At 41.4% G+C, this 16,948-nt stretch overlaps 1 protein-coding gene across 2 annotated transcripts in view; it reads left to right on the top strand.

The window, feature by feature from the left end:
- NUBP2 (NUBP iron-sulfur cluster assembly factor 2, cytosolic) overlaps nucleotides 1-16,948 on the top strand; it is a 131,389-nt gene that overhangs the window by 1,720 nt on the left and 112,721 nt on the right. Inside the window, exons 1-2 of one of the 2 annotated variants that reach the window (XM_069210562.1) lie at nucleotides 4,391-4,527; nucleotides 15,744-15,862. In XM_069210562.1, coding sequence (XP_069066663.1) covers nucleotides 4,521-4,527; nucleotides 15,744-15,862 — 126 coding nt within the window. In that variant the 5' untranslated portion in view covers nucleotides 4,391-4,520. Of the gene's footprint in view, nucleotides 1-4,390; nucleotides 4,528-15,743; nucleotides 15,863-16,948 lie in introns of those variants that run through there. The other variant, XM_069210561.1, reaches the window with a different exon arrangement.

Below are 16,948 nucleotides of genomic sequence, written 5' to 3'. Positions count from 1 at the left end.
TCTTCCAGGCAAACTAAACACCATTGCGGATTGGTGTTCTTGGCATCTAAAAGACTACAGCGATTGGTGTCTTCACCCTTTCGTATTCAACAAACTTTCTTTGAAATTCGGTTTCATGACACAGACACTTTTCTCCAGGATTGGTCTCCCCATCTCAATTATGCTTTTCCTCCTTTCATGATGATAGCCAGGGTCATGGCCCAGGTTCGTCGTCAACAGGCTTCTCTTGTGCTAGTAACTCCCTTTTGGCAAACCCAACCCTGGTTCCCTTTGGTTCTGGAATTGTCAATCGATTTTCTGGTTCTAATTCCAACCTTTCCCGAACTCCTTCTCGACCCGGGTGGTCGTCCTCACGATATGATTCTCGATCATACGTTAACTCTGGTGGCATGGAAGATTTCGGGACAGCCTGGAGAACCCCCAGAATTTCGGAAGAGGCTGCCCAGTATATCTGCCACTCTTGGGCACCGGGAACGGCTAAAGCTTACAAGTCCGCCTGGTTGGTCTGGAGTGGCTGGTGCTTGGACAGGAATTCAAATCCCTTTTCAGCCGATGTGACTTTAGTCATTAATTTTTTGGCCTCTCTAGCCTCCCAGGGTAGGGTGTATAGAACAGTGAATACCCTATTTCTGCCGAGCACATTCAAGTAGATGGAAAACCTGTCAATGAACATCCTTTGGTGTGTCGTCTCTTGAAGGGAGTAAGATTTTCCAATCCTCCTGTTTCTAGATGTAATCATTTATGGGATGTAAATTTGGTTTTGAATTTGTTTAATTCCTGGCCTGATAACAAATTTATTTCTCCGAATTGTCAGAGTCACCAGATCCTCGGGGTCTGTGCACGTTCCCAACACTTCCGCCACAAGACAGCTCCAATACTCTGATTAGAATTGTCACAGAGTCTAAGAGTCCAAGTGGGGAAAAGGTGATTAGGAAGGGGAACAGCTGGGAAGGAGACCCGTAGGAAGCAAAAGGGTTTAAAACACACATCAAAATTATATCATATTAATCAGTACTAGGCTATGACTCTAAGCATTGTCATTCTGAAAAAAAAAATGGACAACCTAAGCATAGACTTAAATAACTAGGCTTCAAGATGACTGGATACATGTGAGGGAATCAAGAAAGGTTAAATGCAACTTTCAAATTCAGGCATTATCTTTTGCATGAGGATCAGGAAATAATCTGAATGATTTCTAAACCATCATATGAATCGTGTTTGAGAAACTTATTATATACATACAACATTACATCTAGAACTCTAGCATTTTTTGTTTTCTCAAAATTGCCGGAACATGAATTGCGCACATTGCAGATTTTCACAAAGTTTGTAAATACCATGGAATGATTGTGCACCATGGATAACATAAAATAGACTCGAGAAATAAATCACGCGTCTTGCCAACTCGAAAGCCACCAAATAAATGCCATGAAGTGGTAGCGCATAATGAACACTGTGATTTTAAACACAAGAAATGAGTCGGGCGTATTGCTGATTTGAGCACCCCCAAGTAAATGCCATGAAATGGTAACGCTCGCTGAATAACATGAACTCAACATAAGTAATGAATCGCGCGTTCTGCCGATTCGAATGTCAGCCAATATATGTCATGAAATGGTAACACACAATTAATATAATGAATTAGGCACAAGAAAAGGAATGGTGCGTCTTGCCGATTCAAATGTCATCGTATGAATGTCAGGAAATGGTAGCGTACAACGAATGACATGAATTGCACATAAGAAATGAATCACGCGTCTTGCCAATTCGAATGCCACCATGTAATTGCCAAGAAATGTCAGCGCACAAGGAATATCAAGGGTTTAAGCACGAGAAATGAATTGTGCGTCTTGCCGATTCGAATGCCACCATGTAACTGCCAAGAAATGTTAGCGCACAATGAATATCAAGGGTTAAAGCATGAGAAATGAATTGCGCTTCTTGCCAATTCGAATGCCATCATGTAACTGCCAAGAAATGGTAGCGCACAATGAATATTAAGGGATAAAACACGAGAAATGAATCTCGCGTCTTGCAGATTCGAATGCCACCATGTATCCGCCAAGAAATGGTAGCGCACAATGAATATCAAGGGTTAAAGCACGAGAAATGAATTGCGCGACTTGCCGATTCGAATGCCACCATGTAACTGCGAAAAAATGGTAGCGCACAATGAATATCAAGGGCTAAAACACGAGAAATGAATCTCGCGTCTTGCCGATTCGAATGCCACCATGTATCCGCCAAGAAATGGTAGCGCACAATGAATATCAAGGGTTAAAGCACGAGAAACGAATCGCGTGACTTGCCAATTCGAATGCCACCATGTAACTGCCAAGAAATGGTAGCGCACAATGAATATTAAGGGCTAAAACACGAGAAATGAATCTCGCGTCTTGCCGATTCGAATGCCACCATGTATCCGCCAAGAAATGGTAGCGCACAATGAATATCAAGGGTTAAAGCACGAGAAACGAGTCGCACAACTTGCCGATTCGAATGCCACCATGTAACTGCGAAAAAATGGTAGCGCACAATGAATATCAAGGGCTAAAACACGAGAAATGAATCTCGCGTCTTGCCGATTCGAATGCCACCATGTATCCGCCAAGAAATGGTAGCGCACAATGAATATCAAGGGTTAAAGCACGAGAAACGAATCGCGTGACTTGCCAATTCGAATGCCACCATGTAACTGCCAAGAAATGGTAGCGCACAATGAATATTAAGGGCTAAAACACGAGAAATGAATCTCGCGTCTTGCCGATTCGAATGCCACCATGTATCCCCCAAGAAATGTTAGCGCACAATGAATATCAAGGGTTAAAGCACGAGAAACGAGTCGCACAACTTGCCGATTCGAATGCCACCATGTAACTGCGAAAAAATGGTAGCGCACAATGAATATCAAGGGCTAAAACACGAGAAATGAATCTCGCGTCTTGCCGATTCGAATGCCACCATGTATCCGCCAAGAAATGGTAGCGCACAATGAATATCAAGGGTTAAAGCACGAGAAACGAATCGCGTGACTTGCCAATTCGAATGCCACCATGTAACTGCCAAGAAATGGTAGCGCACAATGAATATTAAGGGCTAAAACACGAGAAATGAATCTCGCGTCTTGCCGATTCGAATGCCACCATGTATCCGCCAAGAAATGGTAGCGCACAATGAATATCAAGGGTTAAAGCACGAGAAACGAGTCGCACAACTTGCCGATTCGAATGCCACCATGTAACTGCGAAGAAATGGTAGCGCACAATGAATATCAAGGGTTAAAGCACGAGAAACAAATTGCGCGACTTGCTGATTCGAATATTAACATGTAAATGCCAGAAAGAACCCAGAGCACATTCTCACACACACACAAGGTAAAATCTCTCAACATGAAAAGTAGGCCCAAGAACTCGGATGCCTTCGAAAATGGTATCAGGGGCCCAGCCCGACCTCCGTCTTACCGCCCTGATCAAGGATCACCAATGTAAATGAAGGGCAAAGGCCTGGAAGATCAAAGTAGGCCACCAGAACAGGAGCTCAGGGAGTTGCTGCTGCTCTGCACCGGGACCTCTGAATAGTGAGCACGTGGAGCTGGGCTGGCTCCCTTTTATAGAGTCTTAGCCCAGCCCACCAACCACACCCAGGCATGCTGCAGGGAAAGCTTCTAGAAGGCCCTGGAAGGGGACCACACCCTGACACAGTCTGAAAGCATGCAGCAGTACATTACATGTGAACAGTATTTATATGTATGCTGAACATAAGTCTTCAGGATTAAACTCTGCAATGCAAAAGGTCAAACAACATCATATCAGCACAATGCATAAATTATGTTTGCTTGAAATTGTTAGGTTTTTGCATTCTGGTCACCCGTAGAGCGCGCACTGCCCTGATGTTGACAGAAATGCCTTTCGGCAAAGTTAACAATGTTGCTATGCTTGGTTTCTTTGAAACGTGTTTCCGATGTTAGAGCTTTAGATGTGTCCTCTGTCCAATTCTCTCCCACTAATGTGTCTTTCAGAATTCATAGGAGAACGAAAACATATCTGTCCATGGTTCATTATCTGTACTTTCCTTCACATCCTAAACTTTGTGTTGGTAACTGTTTAAAAGTTTACATAGCAAAAACTGAAGATTTAAGAATGTCCTCCTCTCCCCAGTTGCTAATTTCCTTTTTCAAACCTTATAAACCCATCTCTTCTCCTACCGTTGCTTGTTGGGTTAAGTGGGTTATGACCCTCGCGGGTGTTGACACAACTTCCTTTGGGGCTCATTCCGCCAGAGGTGCTATGGCTTCTAAGGCCCACTGGGCCGGGGCTGTTAACATTAAAGCAAGAAAAGGACGCATAATAGGAGCCTCCGGTCGTGTAATAAAACTGAAATACCTCAACGTGGTGATGGGGCTTTGAATTGGTCCGTTCCCTGACACCAGTAGGGCGTGTGGGAGTGCCTGAAAGTGCTCTAAGCTCGTGATTGGATAGATTGATCCACACATCCCGGTATAAACTGGAAGACTCTGAAACATGGAGGGTGAGTGTGGGTTGTATGACGCTTTACTAGTGTCTTGTATGGAATAACGTGGTACCCGCTTTAGTGTCATGTTTGAAAAATTGATTTCTAACATTTAGTCTTATGCTGCATTGTTTTTGAGAGATATCGTGTATACTTTGCTGAAAGTGGAATCTTGTACACCGGTCCCTACCTATAACTTGAGGATCTAGGTGTGTATTTAATGAGTTTATTTATTTCTGCTATTTTCTTTATAGCGCGAACCTTACCCAAGAGTGTCGGAGCGCTTTACAATAGAACCAGGAGTATCACTAGAGAAAGTGAGAGTAACACGGTTGTAGGAACCAAAATGTAAGCTACTGTGGTTACTCATGACAAGTTACTTATATACATTGTACTTAATAATCACAAACTATATTTAGAGAAATTACAAAAGAGATACAAGTTTATACACAAGAATTCTTGGCTATGGTGTTGATTTGGGATTAGAGGTTGAGTCTTTTGTCCGGGATGACACCAAGGGATTTGGCAATGTCAACAATGGTGGGTTTGCTGTTGAGAATGTTTAAATTACCTATCCACGACTGAATAGGAGGTTGGGAGTTTGAGCTAGAGATGAGAAGGAACTCCTTTTTAGCTGGATTTAGTTTAAGGCAATGATATGTCATCCATTCTTGGATGGAGTTAAGGGTTTTGACGAGAACTGAGATGCCACGTGCGGAGGAGACCTTGAGGTAGAGTTGGGTGTTATAAGTGTAGAGGTGATAAAATATCGAGCTTCTTTTAAAAAGTGCTCTTAGCAGTTCAATGTTCAATGTAAAGATTGAAAAGGGCCAGAGCTAGGATAGAGCCCTGAGAGAGACACCTTGGTCAACAGATCTTTTAGTTTACTGACTGTTTTCAATTCTAATCATCTGAGATCTCCCCCTGAGGTAAGATTCAACCAGTTTAAGTACTAGGTCTTCAATTCCCATTCTTTGATTTAGTGTGCTGATTAGTATACAATGGTTGACAGTATCAAAGGCTACAGAGAAGTCAAGAAAGATCAGGAGACAGGAGTTGCCAGAGTATAGGACTCGAAGTGTATTGTCGATAACCTGTAGCAGCAGTGTTTTGGTGCTTCAGCCTTGACTAAGGCCAGATTGAAATTCATTGAGAAGATTATTGTCTTTGATATGTTGAGCGAGTTGTTTCTTAAGTAGTAGGGTCACCTGACCGGATTTAAGGACATCACGAAAGGATCCTTGGCTGAGAAAGTGGTTAATCAGATTCGTCCAGTAGGGAAGTGGTATGGTTTAGAAATCTTCTGCGGTGTTGCTTGGGATAGGATCTAAAGGTGATTAGGGTTGGTATTCAGGATGTGGTGAAAGAGGGAATCTTCAGTGATGAAATCAAAACAGCACCAGGAGCCTTTGGATTTGCATACCTCACATGGGGTAGTATGTGAGCCATGGTCAATTATAAATTTAACCTTTGTATCTTAGAACAGTGCAAAATCTTCTGCTTTCTTTAGAGGGTCTTCTGCTTTAATGGTCAAAGATGCCACAGAGTTATTAATGGATTTGATTAGGTCGAAGAGTTGTTTTTTTAGGTCTGTTCTTGGCGGAATCGAGCAGAGATCTAAAGTAGTTTGATTATTTTTCACTATAGATATGCGTGTGGTAACGAGCTCTTGCATAACGAAGGTGTGAGAGATTTATGCTAGATGGTGATCATCTCCATTTCTTTTCTAGGATTCTAAGATTTGTTTCTTTCATCATAGTGCGACTTATTGAACCACGTGGCAGAGGGTGAAGGCCTTTTTTTCTTGCTTTGAGATAGATTGCTAACCAAAATAGATAGATTGCATTAGCAGTGGATGGTCGGATCGTAGACGATGGAATTGGGGGTTGATGTTTGGTAGTACCTTCTTAGTGCTGTTACTGAGAGTTTTGAGGTCAATGTTCTTTGTGTTGTGACAGCTGGTAGTTGCCCTTTTTAGTTGGCCCAGGATTACAGCATGCAAGAGGTGAAGTAAGAAAGGCATGAGGAAGTGGTTGAACCAGTCGACTTGTATAGGGACATCTGTTGTAATCAAGCCACCTTTGGAAATTATAAGGTCAAGTGTAGAGCCCTTGGAATGTGTAGGTTTACAGATCATTTCTGTTGAGAAATATTGCAAGCTGGTTAGCTTGGGGGGGGGAGTGGTGTCAGTCTTTTTTGGTTGTGATGGGAATGCTGTTCCTGTAGGGCAGAGTATGAGTTGGTTCTGACCAGAGAAATGGTGGGTATAGTGCTTTGTTTAGTCCTGTCAGGAGAGGAGATGGTGGAAGACGGAGGGGTATTATAACTAGGAAGTAGGTTATTTATATCATTATGGCTGAGATTGTGCACAGCTCTTTGGGGGCGTGGGAGAAAAGTACTCACCGGATAGAGTGATTGAGGTATTGTAATCTAGCCAAGGGGAGTAGGGAGTTAGTTTCAGTGGAAATTTGGGAATTTAAGAGGGAAATAGAGGTTTTATGCTGGGAGATTGAAACAATGAGGAGGCCAAGTTTGTTATTAAGGATGTTGAGAGCAGTGTGAGGAATGTAATGGTGATCTGGAAGGGCAGCAGGTTCAAAGGAGATATTTTATTGGGCCATATGGTGGGGGTGGGAGATTGGAAGGGGTTGATGAGGGGGTGATGAATTGTTCATTGAAATGTGTAGGGTCGAGTGGTGTTGATTAGAAATGTGTATATATTGACATATTGAGAGGAGAGGGTGCAAGGGATAAGGGGAGGAGCAGGGGAGCTATACGAGAATGAAGTGTATCTTGGGGGGGGGGGGGGTGGGGGGGATGGTCATCCAGCACCGAGGATGACTGGGAAAGGGGAGTGTGAAGAGATGAAGGAGTCAGCTGGTGAAACAGGTGGGTTGGGAGTGTCAAAGGGTGTGAGCAGGGATAAAAATAGTACGTCGAAACAAGCGGAAATGTATCTTTAGCTTGAATCATGACCTTCCCATTGTTGTTTAAGGAGATAGTGATAGCAGGTGGAGGGGAGACTTTTAAGTTAGCAACCTTTTGGGATTGTGGTGGAGGATTAGACGAGTATCATTACAAGAGGGTCGTTCCTTTGAGGCTCTGGAAGCTATTTCAGTGGTAGGGTGAGAGGTCTTTCTTTAGTTTCTTGGAAATTACATGTCAGCAGTCATAATTCATTTTCACTTGCTTAAGTACAGGACCATCATTTTATGTGTGGAATGCTTGAGCAAGAATGACAATGAGTTTAGTCTTCTTCAATATGGATGACTGCTTAGTTTTAACATAACTGAAATGCACAGGGGGGAAACAGCACACTAGGCCCTACGTGTACATTGAAGAGAGTATTGGGAATATTGTGGCAATGGTTTTGCCCTGACATCAATATGCTTATTTTAGGGACTCTTTTCTATAGATTGGGATTAAGAGCAGAGAAGCTGCCACCCCTGCAGCTGATGAGAATTGAACATTTTATAGCATTCATGAACAAGAATTTTCAATTCTATTTAGAGTTGACTGGGCAATAAAGACAAGATTTGTTGGCAACACACAATATAGGTTTAATCATTAACAGCTGTGAGAACTGAAGCTGTTCTCAAAGTACTGCTTGCAGGCAGCCCCTTGTATGCTCAAAGGCCACAATGAATTCTTGCAAAAGAACACAAGTCACAGAACAATACAAGTTAATTCTATATTTCCACGTAGACACCACACCACCCGCATTCTTGAGCTCATGACCTCCCCTCTCGGTTCCCCTTATTTTGATTCTGACAGAACTTTGAAACATTAACCTTCCCTCCGAGGGTGTGTAAGTGTTTATTGCTCAGTCACCAGTATTTCTATTTGACTTTCTATACTGCTGACATAAAACTACTTTTGACCACGTATTTTCTGAACAGTGTCTGCTAACAATGGGAGTCGGGTACATGCTTTTGCTTTGTGATAGTAAATTCTTCAAGGCTTAATTATTCATGTCTTCCTCTCTAACTAAACTTGCTGATCTTGTTTTCTGCTTTCCTGTGAACTCTTACCTACCTTGTCCTTGCAGCTGGGGCTGTACTGTTCTTTAACCACAGAGTTCTATAGTGCTGCCCGCTGATGTCTGCAGTGGTAGGTCTTTCCTCACATTTTATATTTTCTTTAACATTCCCCCTCTAGATGACATTTCAACTATTTCCCCTGACCCTGAATCCACACGATATCAGCTGATCTATGTTGCCCATGGCGTCTGTTACTTATGTTAGGGATTTCGCTGTGAACATCCATCCTACCTTAGCGCTAACTCTTGATACTATCACTAATTGAGAAAGACCATACATCAAAAGCAATACACACAATCCTACCTTATACAGTTCAGACACCCAAGATGGTAGCCGATCGAACCAACCCTTAACCTATTCATCAGGGACACCTCCTTCGTTCCCTCATTGTTTTTTTTGTAAGTTACGAAGAGTTTGTATGGACTCCATCAATGTTTCATTGTCTGCATCCTATCCTGGCGCACACACACTCCCCTGCATTGCCATCTTCAAGTCCGGCATATACCTATGCTGTATTAGCATTACTCGCATGGCTGTCAGTTCTTCATTAATGGCATTGAACTCATCCTCAGTGGCATTGATCACCTTCTTCAATTTCTACCTTGTTATGTGCAACCATCGTGCAGTTGCTTTTGCCTGAATAAACGGTAGGGCACTTTCAAAGAACAGCTGGGTAACATTGAACAGCCTGCGCACTTGGTGGACATCTTTCCAGGTCGTAGTAACATATTATTTTGCATCTCTTTTTCTCCGATGATGGTAAAGCAGGGTAGTTGAACCGCTAATGGTATGTTCATTTAACTTGGAAATGTCCACTCCTGGAATCACAAGGGAGGAGCTGTGCAAGGTGACCAAGGAGTAGATGCAACTCTAGTGTGGAGGAAATTGCATGTGTAGCCACTCTCCGCACTGCCAATAGTAGTCCATCAGGCTGGAGGTTCCTTTCTGCATGTCAGCATTGTATATTGTCATATTGCAATTGTTTTCCCCTACATTGATGGTGCCATTCCCTCTGAAACATAAAGAGGCCATATTAATCTCATGTCTGACTGGAAATATACTGCACCATCCACCCAAGTGTTTTGTGCCATGTTGTTGTCCCATGTACGCACACACTTTCCTATTGCATCATGACTAACATCAGTGCCATTCCATTGGGATATGGCCCGACAGGTAAACTCAACTTCAGGACGCCACTGATCATGGGCATAGACTGATCCACTGATCCAATGAATTTGAGCCCTGGCCTACGTTCACAGTCCAGGGTAAGGGGTTTACAAAATATATTGCTGCACCCTGTGGGCGAGCGTGCCTCCTCTTAAAAAGCCTAAGTCTAGAACTGCTTCTATCCATTCTTTGGCCTTGTGATGACCTATTTTCTTAATTTGTCCTAGTTTGTCATCAATGTCTTGCATATCTGTGAGTATGTGTAATGTTTCTTCTAGGGAGTCCTACTTTGTGACATTAATCCTAAAGTTTGCTACCTGGACATGGGTCGGCTGCATGTAGGCCTTAATTCTACAAAGGTGGAAGTTTAAGAGGCATAAGGCTGTTCCCTAGGGTACTTCTCTAGTTGAGTGTAATCTATCTGACCCTATGGCGTGGGGGTGTCAATGAGCATACAAAGCATGATCTATTGGTGCTTTCTAGTCCTGTTTCTGACATTTGTTGATTCCACATATTGTTTTACAAACTACCATGTTTACTATAAGATACTTTGCTATTTGTAGCTTTTCTCTCCGCGGGCACAAGACACTTTGGCATAATCTTAGACATGAGACATAATAAGGGCACAAGGAAAGCAGCAGCATAAAAAGACATAAAAGGAAAAATAAAACAAAAATACACAACTGCCCATTTGCAGAGTCGGGAAAGTGTACCACTTATGCGTTGGAGGGAGGGTTTTTTACAGTTGATCGCCCCTGTTTGCTCCCTTTTTTCTTTTTTTGTCTGTGGAGGTGTCTGATGCAAGACAGGGTCCAATTGAACATCCGATAGTTGGATCCATGGCTTCCTGATGTGTACTCTTATTGCTGTGGGAGTACTCATTGTAACTAAGAAGAGGCTGTCGAATTTCGGGTCTCTCCTTTTCCAAATGAAATTGCAAATGTACCCTTATTGGCCATTTGCTAGGGGGCCAGGCTGGTGGGCTATGATGGTACACTTCTTCTTTGGTACCTGTTTACAAAATAACTTTGCAGCTTTTGGTAGTTCAGACTGATAGGATCCTATTTCATCACTCAAATCTTCATCTGTGCTACCATGAGTCTGTTAGGCAAGGTATCGCTGATGTAATCACTTTTAGTGTGGGTTTGGTGCTGTACTGTTGGCATACGGCACACTATGCAGTGTACATGGTAGGTCATGAACCAATCTGCTTGCATGGTAGAGCTAAGACTTTTACCAGTCGCAATAGTAAGACTTTGTGCATTACTGGTGACCCATCAGACTTAAGGAATCCACTCCTTTCGCATCTGTGAAATGCTTCAGTCACAGAAAACAATAGTCTCTCATCTGTTCCTGTGGCATGTCAACTTTCGTTTCTCTTTCTGGAATCCCTCCCCCGCGCTCTTAGTGGTCTACCAGTAAATATTCCTTGGAGTTCAGTTTTGGTTTTGCATTGGGGCATCGCTCATGCACATAAATGCAAATCAGCAATGCGTCAATCCATGTTAATTATATTTCTGTCCATAATTTACAGTCTTGAATTTTGAGCATGCCATTCTTCCTTTTCACTGCACCTGTTCCTTCTGGGTGATAGGCACAGTAGAACTTTGGCTCTCCCCTAGAGCTTTGCACATCATACAACTCTAACATTCCCCTGTTTCATATTTCCATCTTTTTTTATTTTATTTTTTAATCTCAAAACATGGTCATACAGTTAAATAGGTCACCTCTGCCGATATGTGCAGGACTGTGCTATGTTACTGTCACTGGGCAAAGATGCATGTCAGGCAGCATACACCTTATTCCTGTTTTGTCCATCCAGTGCCCATTTAAATGTGTGTCAGTCACAGACCATTACCCCCAGAGCTTTACATACACCAGTTCCTTGACTTCTTTTGAAAGATGTGAGCTATTGTCTTTCAATGAACATTCTGTAAGATGTGCTGACCATACAGATGCCAAAATGTACCCAAATGTTTTTTCCTCACTAGAATTATTTACTTCCAAGTCCATTATCTCATCACAAAACTCTGCCGTAAGTGTTCTCTTATACCGTCTGATTTGAGGACGGATATAAGTACAGTGTATTCAAAGGGATTAAATCATTCCTAATGCCACAGCTTCAGTGTCACTATAACCATTAGAATACATTACAGAGGGAAATAATCCGGGGTGGGCATGTAAAGGCCTAGTAAGAATATGAACTATATACAGGGCCACTGGAATTATGCGATTGTGCAGCTGCAGTGATTGTCACATAATTGTAGATTTGCCACACAACCCATCATCTGCCGCATAATCTGCAGGATTTAATAAAAAGAAAGTGTATGTAGCTCAAACGGTCCAAAAGCTACTAAAGATGCATTGACCTGTTGCAGCGCACAGAAACACCAAAATAAGGAATTAATACTTTTACAAAAGTTGTTGCATTATGCCGCATAATATGCCTTTTCTTGCTGCATAATTTAGCCTACTCCACCACTTAATTAGGCCCTCTCCTGCCACATAATTCCAGTGACCCTGACTATATAGTAGCGGGTTCTGGGCTCAACAGTCTGCTGGTCACCTTTGTTATATAATAAGATTCATTTGTGTTTCAGTTTCCCTGAACTATTCAACCTCAAATCTGTACCATTCATGGCAGTTATATCACAACATGCAGCATAATAGCCAGGGTGTTGATCACTGTTACTTACTTATGAGAAAACCCTGTAAAACTTGCATTCTGCTTGTAAAATACAATATTTCACATTATGTGTTATTGTTTCACCCAGGATAACCTTTACCCCGAGGTACCTAATTATACAAATAAGGTCCTCGGTGAACAAACCCAAATTAGCCTTGCATTTATTTAAAATAGAGTGGTCTCTCAAATGTGTAATTAACTATGAAGGCGAGACATGCTGTCCGCAAGGCAAAAGATGAATGGATGGGATTACGCACTATTCTCTTCCCAAAGAATCTTTCATGTACAAAAACATTCACTTTGAATAGAGTTCACAAAAGTTAACTTTATACACAGTGTAATAGTAATTTTACTTATTGTTGACTCTTGCCAGTTGACCCGTTGTAACTCTTAGTGCTTCCAGAGTTCTTTACACAGGTTATATTAGGACTACTACTTCAAAAGACAATTCCCACTGTCAAATGTATTGCACACAAAACAATAACATACAGCATAGGAGAGGGAATTCATAAACTCTTCTGGTAGTACACCACTTTGCACTGTGGAAAGGTATTTCTGTTCCTATAAAAATGCTATTAGTGAAATTGTGCTCTTGACTCTTGTGACTGAGGCATTATGTCTACTTGGATTTCATGCCTTACTCCTCCTGGAAGTAGTAAAATTGCTTACATAATCACATCTTTTAATCGGTGTAAATAAATTTTTTGGTTCGCCGACCCCTAGTTATGACTGGCCCAACAAATACATTTGTTATATTCATGGTTACTGTTTGGAAATAAAAGTCTGGTGAAACTGAAATATTTGCATTGTATTAATATATTTCCACGTTCATAATACCCTTGGCATGCTTGAAACATTTAAACAGATAGATATAAAATGAGTTGCAAAATCAAATAAAATGGGACAGACCTAATAATCAAAGCAAGGTTGATACTAAAAAAAGTTATAGAATAGCAAAGAGTAGTATCATGAACCTAATGGAACTGAATTCCCTCACCCTAAATATGAAGAAATTGTTGAAAATGGAAAGTATACCAAAAAATGGCCACGTGCTGTCGACTAAATACACCAATATCCTATTATTTTATTTTTTAAGTAATCCACAGAATATGGATGATTCAGTACCAAAATCACACCGTACTTGATTTAATATTTGTGTTGCCCAAAACACAGAAAAGCATATTATATCTGTACTTCAGACCCATCATTTAAGCATTAAACATGTCTCCCTGCCGGTGAGCAAATACCTGGACTTCCTGTAACAGTATCTTGTAGTAAAAATTAACTTCTATGTCGAAGATACCATTAACCTTTTACTTAAAAAGAATGACATTAGAATTAAACCAAGTTATTTTTTTCCGGTGCGCTTTGTAAAGGCCACACTTGTACACTCCATCCTGCATGAAGGTGGGATAGCGGCATTAGAGTATACGTTGTGTAGATCATTGTTAATGGGTGCAAGTGGTTTCTTACTGCAGCAGCTACACTTTACACTCTATTAGAAATGTTTCACATAAAATAACTAATCCTATCTTCAATTCACTGCTGCTTCAAAAGGTTGTGCATTGCCTCATCATACACACATTTGTTTATGGCAACATTTAAAAGGATTACAATTACAGCAACTTTTACTGGCAGACACACTTATGAGTCTGCATGAGATTTATGAATTGTAGATCTCTGGTGTGGGCGACACCCACGGAGAATTTAATAGAAAGCATCAATAAACTTGGCACTCAAATGATTATATCAAATTCATGTGCACTACGTTTGTAAAAAAAACATGATTATTTGGTCGCGTGGATGGCTCACACTAATTATAGCTGGTTGACTAACCTTTTCACTAAGTTCACAGACATAGGATTGCTCACTCTAAAAGTTTGCAAAATCCATCTGTGAACGATAACTTACCAATATTTCAACTTCGAGTGGAGAATAAGTTCAGATATTGAGAATTACAGATTTGCAGAGGATGAGATTTGCAGGAAATTCAAACAATGATGTTGCATAGTTAAGGTGACAAAGCCTGCTTGAAGATTATACTTTATAGAAAAGTTATTTTGATAACAAAGACAAACACAAGCAGAGCAATGTTTACTATTCAGTTTCTGACCAAGAGTTTTGCAAAAAAGAAAAACATTTTATGTCAATGGGACATTTTCTAATATCAATTTGGAGGGAAATTTTACCGAACAACCGCTCTTTGCATTTCCACTTGGCGGAAACAATAAGATATAATTCATGGCTCAACAAATACCTGTAACATTTCATGGTAGGTGGTACTAAAGTGGACATTTTTTCATTCTTATAATGCATTAACTGTAATAATGTTGTATTCAGGAGTCAACATGTAACACGTCCGCAAAATATATTTAAAAAAAACCTAGGTTAAACTATGTTGCTGATGTGTAATTATACAACAAAATGATTACCTTGATACAGAGTGTCCTGCCATTGAATCCTTCCATATTTGACTAAGGTTTGATAATGGAGAGTAACAGGATTGCGCACAATGATGTGTTTGTGTTTTTTTTTTTATTGTAAATAAATAATAATCTAGCATACAACTTTAATGCTAATTCACTGATTGCAAGGAATTTATGCATACTAGCAACAAATTGCTTTTTCAAGTTCTTGAAGTAGTAGAGTTAAATGAACATGATAGAGCCATGAAATAAATTGTACTTCAGTGAGGAGTATTCTGGATTAGGCCATCAGCTGCATTATTCATTATTGAGACAGGAATGTCTGCTACTTAGTTGGCAAGTGTGCATCCCTCCCCTAAGTTACATGAGTGCAGGTTCCCAAAGTAATTTTGATTTTAAATTGACAGCACATGACAATCATGTGAGCAAACCAAAACTTTATATGCAGTGGTTAATTTGTGCCTGTGAACACCCACACTACCCCCCTCCCACACACACTTATTTAAGGTACCAGGACTCTTTAAGCCCCTTCTACTGGGTGTAGAGTTTACTGAATAGGATCTTGAATTTATTTTGTCTAGCATGTGTATGTTAGATTATTTGTTTTCCTATGAAAGTGATTTTTGTCCAGGCAGAGCTAGATTATTTGTTTTCCTATGAAGGATTTTTTGCACAGACTGAGCAATTCATAAGTCAGGACATTCTTTCTCTGTAATGTAACTAGTAAGTGAAAGTAATCTTGTGGATAACAAAACAGCCTCCACATATTGCTGTTTAATCTCTGATATGTTTTGCTCTTGTCAGGGCATCATGAAGTTAGGTTTTTTAGCATTAATGTACTTTCTAAAGAAACTAAACTAAAATGGGTGGTGCCATCTATGCTAAAACCCATGCATTGTGTGTTATTCCTTTCAGATCAGGGGAATTTGTCTAGTGTCCGCCACATTGTTTTGGTACTTTCAGGCAAAGGAGGCGTGGGGAAGAGCACCATTTCAACTGAGCTGGCCCTTGCTCTGCGACATTCCGGGAAAAGGGTAAGTGGCTCCTGACCGTTCACAAAAGCCAGTTAGTAAGAGGGTGTTTCCTGGCTGGCGTCCTTTTCCTTCCTGCACTATATAAAATGTCCCCTTTGGGTAGTGGAATCAGAAGACATAACATAGGTTGACATGTGATTCCCTTTTCTCTATTCTATTTCTTTCTAGTGGCATTTCTCTCTCTGACCTCTCTGCCTAACAATGCAAAATACCCTCCTGGCCTTCTCAGAACTTCCTTTAAAAATAAGACAACCAGGAAATGACATTTAGAGAAGTGAAGAACTGTGCCTGTTTTGATACGATCATTAAGCCCGTTGACGTTCTATGACATTGCACCCTGTCAGCTTGGGGCACCATGGACTGTACAGTGGCATTGAGTGGCCCCGGTCGAGCTGTACAGTGGTGGGAACGAAAGACAACAGTTAGTGCCTAGCGCACAGGATAAGGACAATGTGTCTACTGTGTGGGTGGAACAAAGAGTCAAGTAACATATCAAAGCAAACAAATCCACAGTTAACCCCTCAACAACTTCTTATCCCATACATCAGAAGTATCTGTTATCCAAACTCCCCCATAAAAACAAAAAAAAAGAGTAGCATGGTAAGGCAACACCCACCCAAATGCATCATTAGTATGGTGCTGTTGACTAGTGGTGAATCGAAAAGTAAAGTCTGATGCAATGACTTACATTTGCTAGAATAATTCAGCATAGCAAGGGATTCTTCATCATGTGACATGTGTCCTTGCAGCATGAATCCAGAAGGCAGTGGGGTCTGGTTGAGGCCCGAAGCAGTTCTGGGGCGAGGTATGCCTGTTGCTCTCACCCAGCTCTGTCCAGGACAGCCATCCACTGCTGGGCAGGTGTTCAGAGACACCCAGGGAAACCTAGTCAGGCCACCACCACATGCCCTATCCAGGCCTGAGAGGTCCTCGGTCAACAGTCCAATGTTAGATGCAGGCATCCGTGACAAGCACCATTGAGGCGACCATGCCCGAAGCACTCTGCTTCCCGGTTCAGGATGCCTCAGACTACAAGCAGCAGCCCAGGCAGCTGGAACAGCAAGGTCGGACATGGCCCGAAGAGCC

Source organism: Pleurodeles waltl, chromosome 10, assembly GCF_031143425.1.
Source record: "Pleurodeles waltl isolate 20211129_DDA chromosome 10, aPleWal1.hap1.20221129, whole genome shotgun sequence".
NCBI lineage: Eukaryota > Metazoa > Chordata > Amphibia > Caudata > Salamandridae > Pleurodeles > Pleurodeles waltl.
The sequence above is the reverse complement of the archived record's forward strand: the minus strand, read 5'-3'. Positions and strand labels throughout refer to the sequence as shown.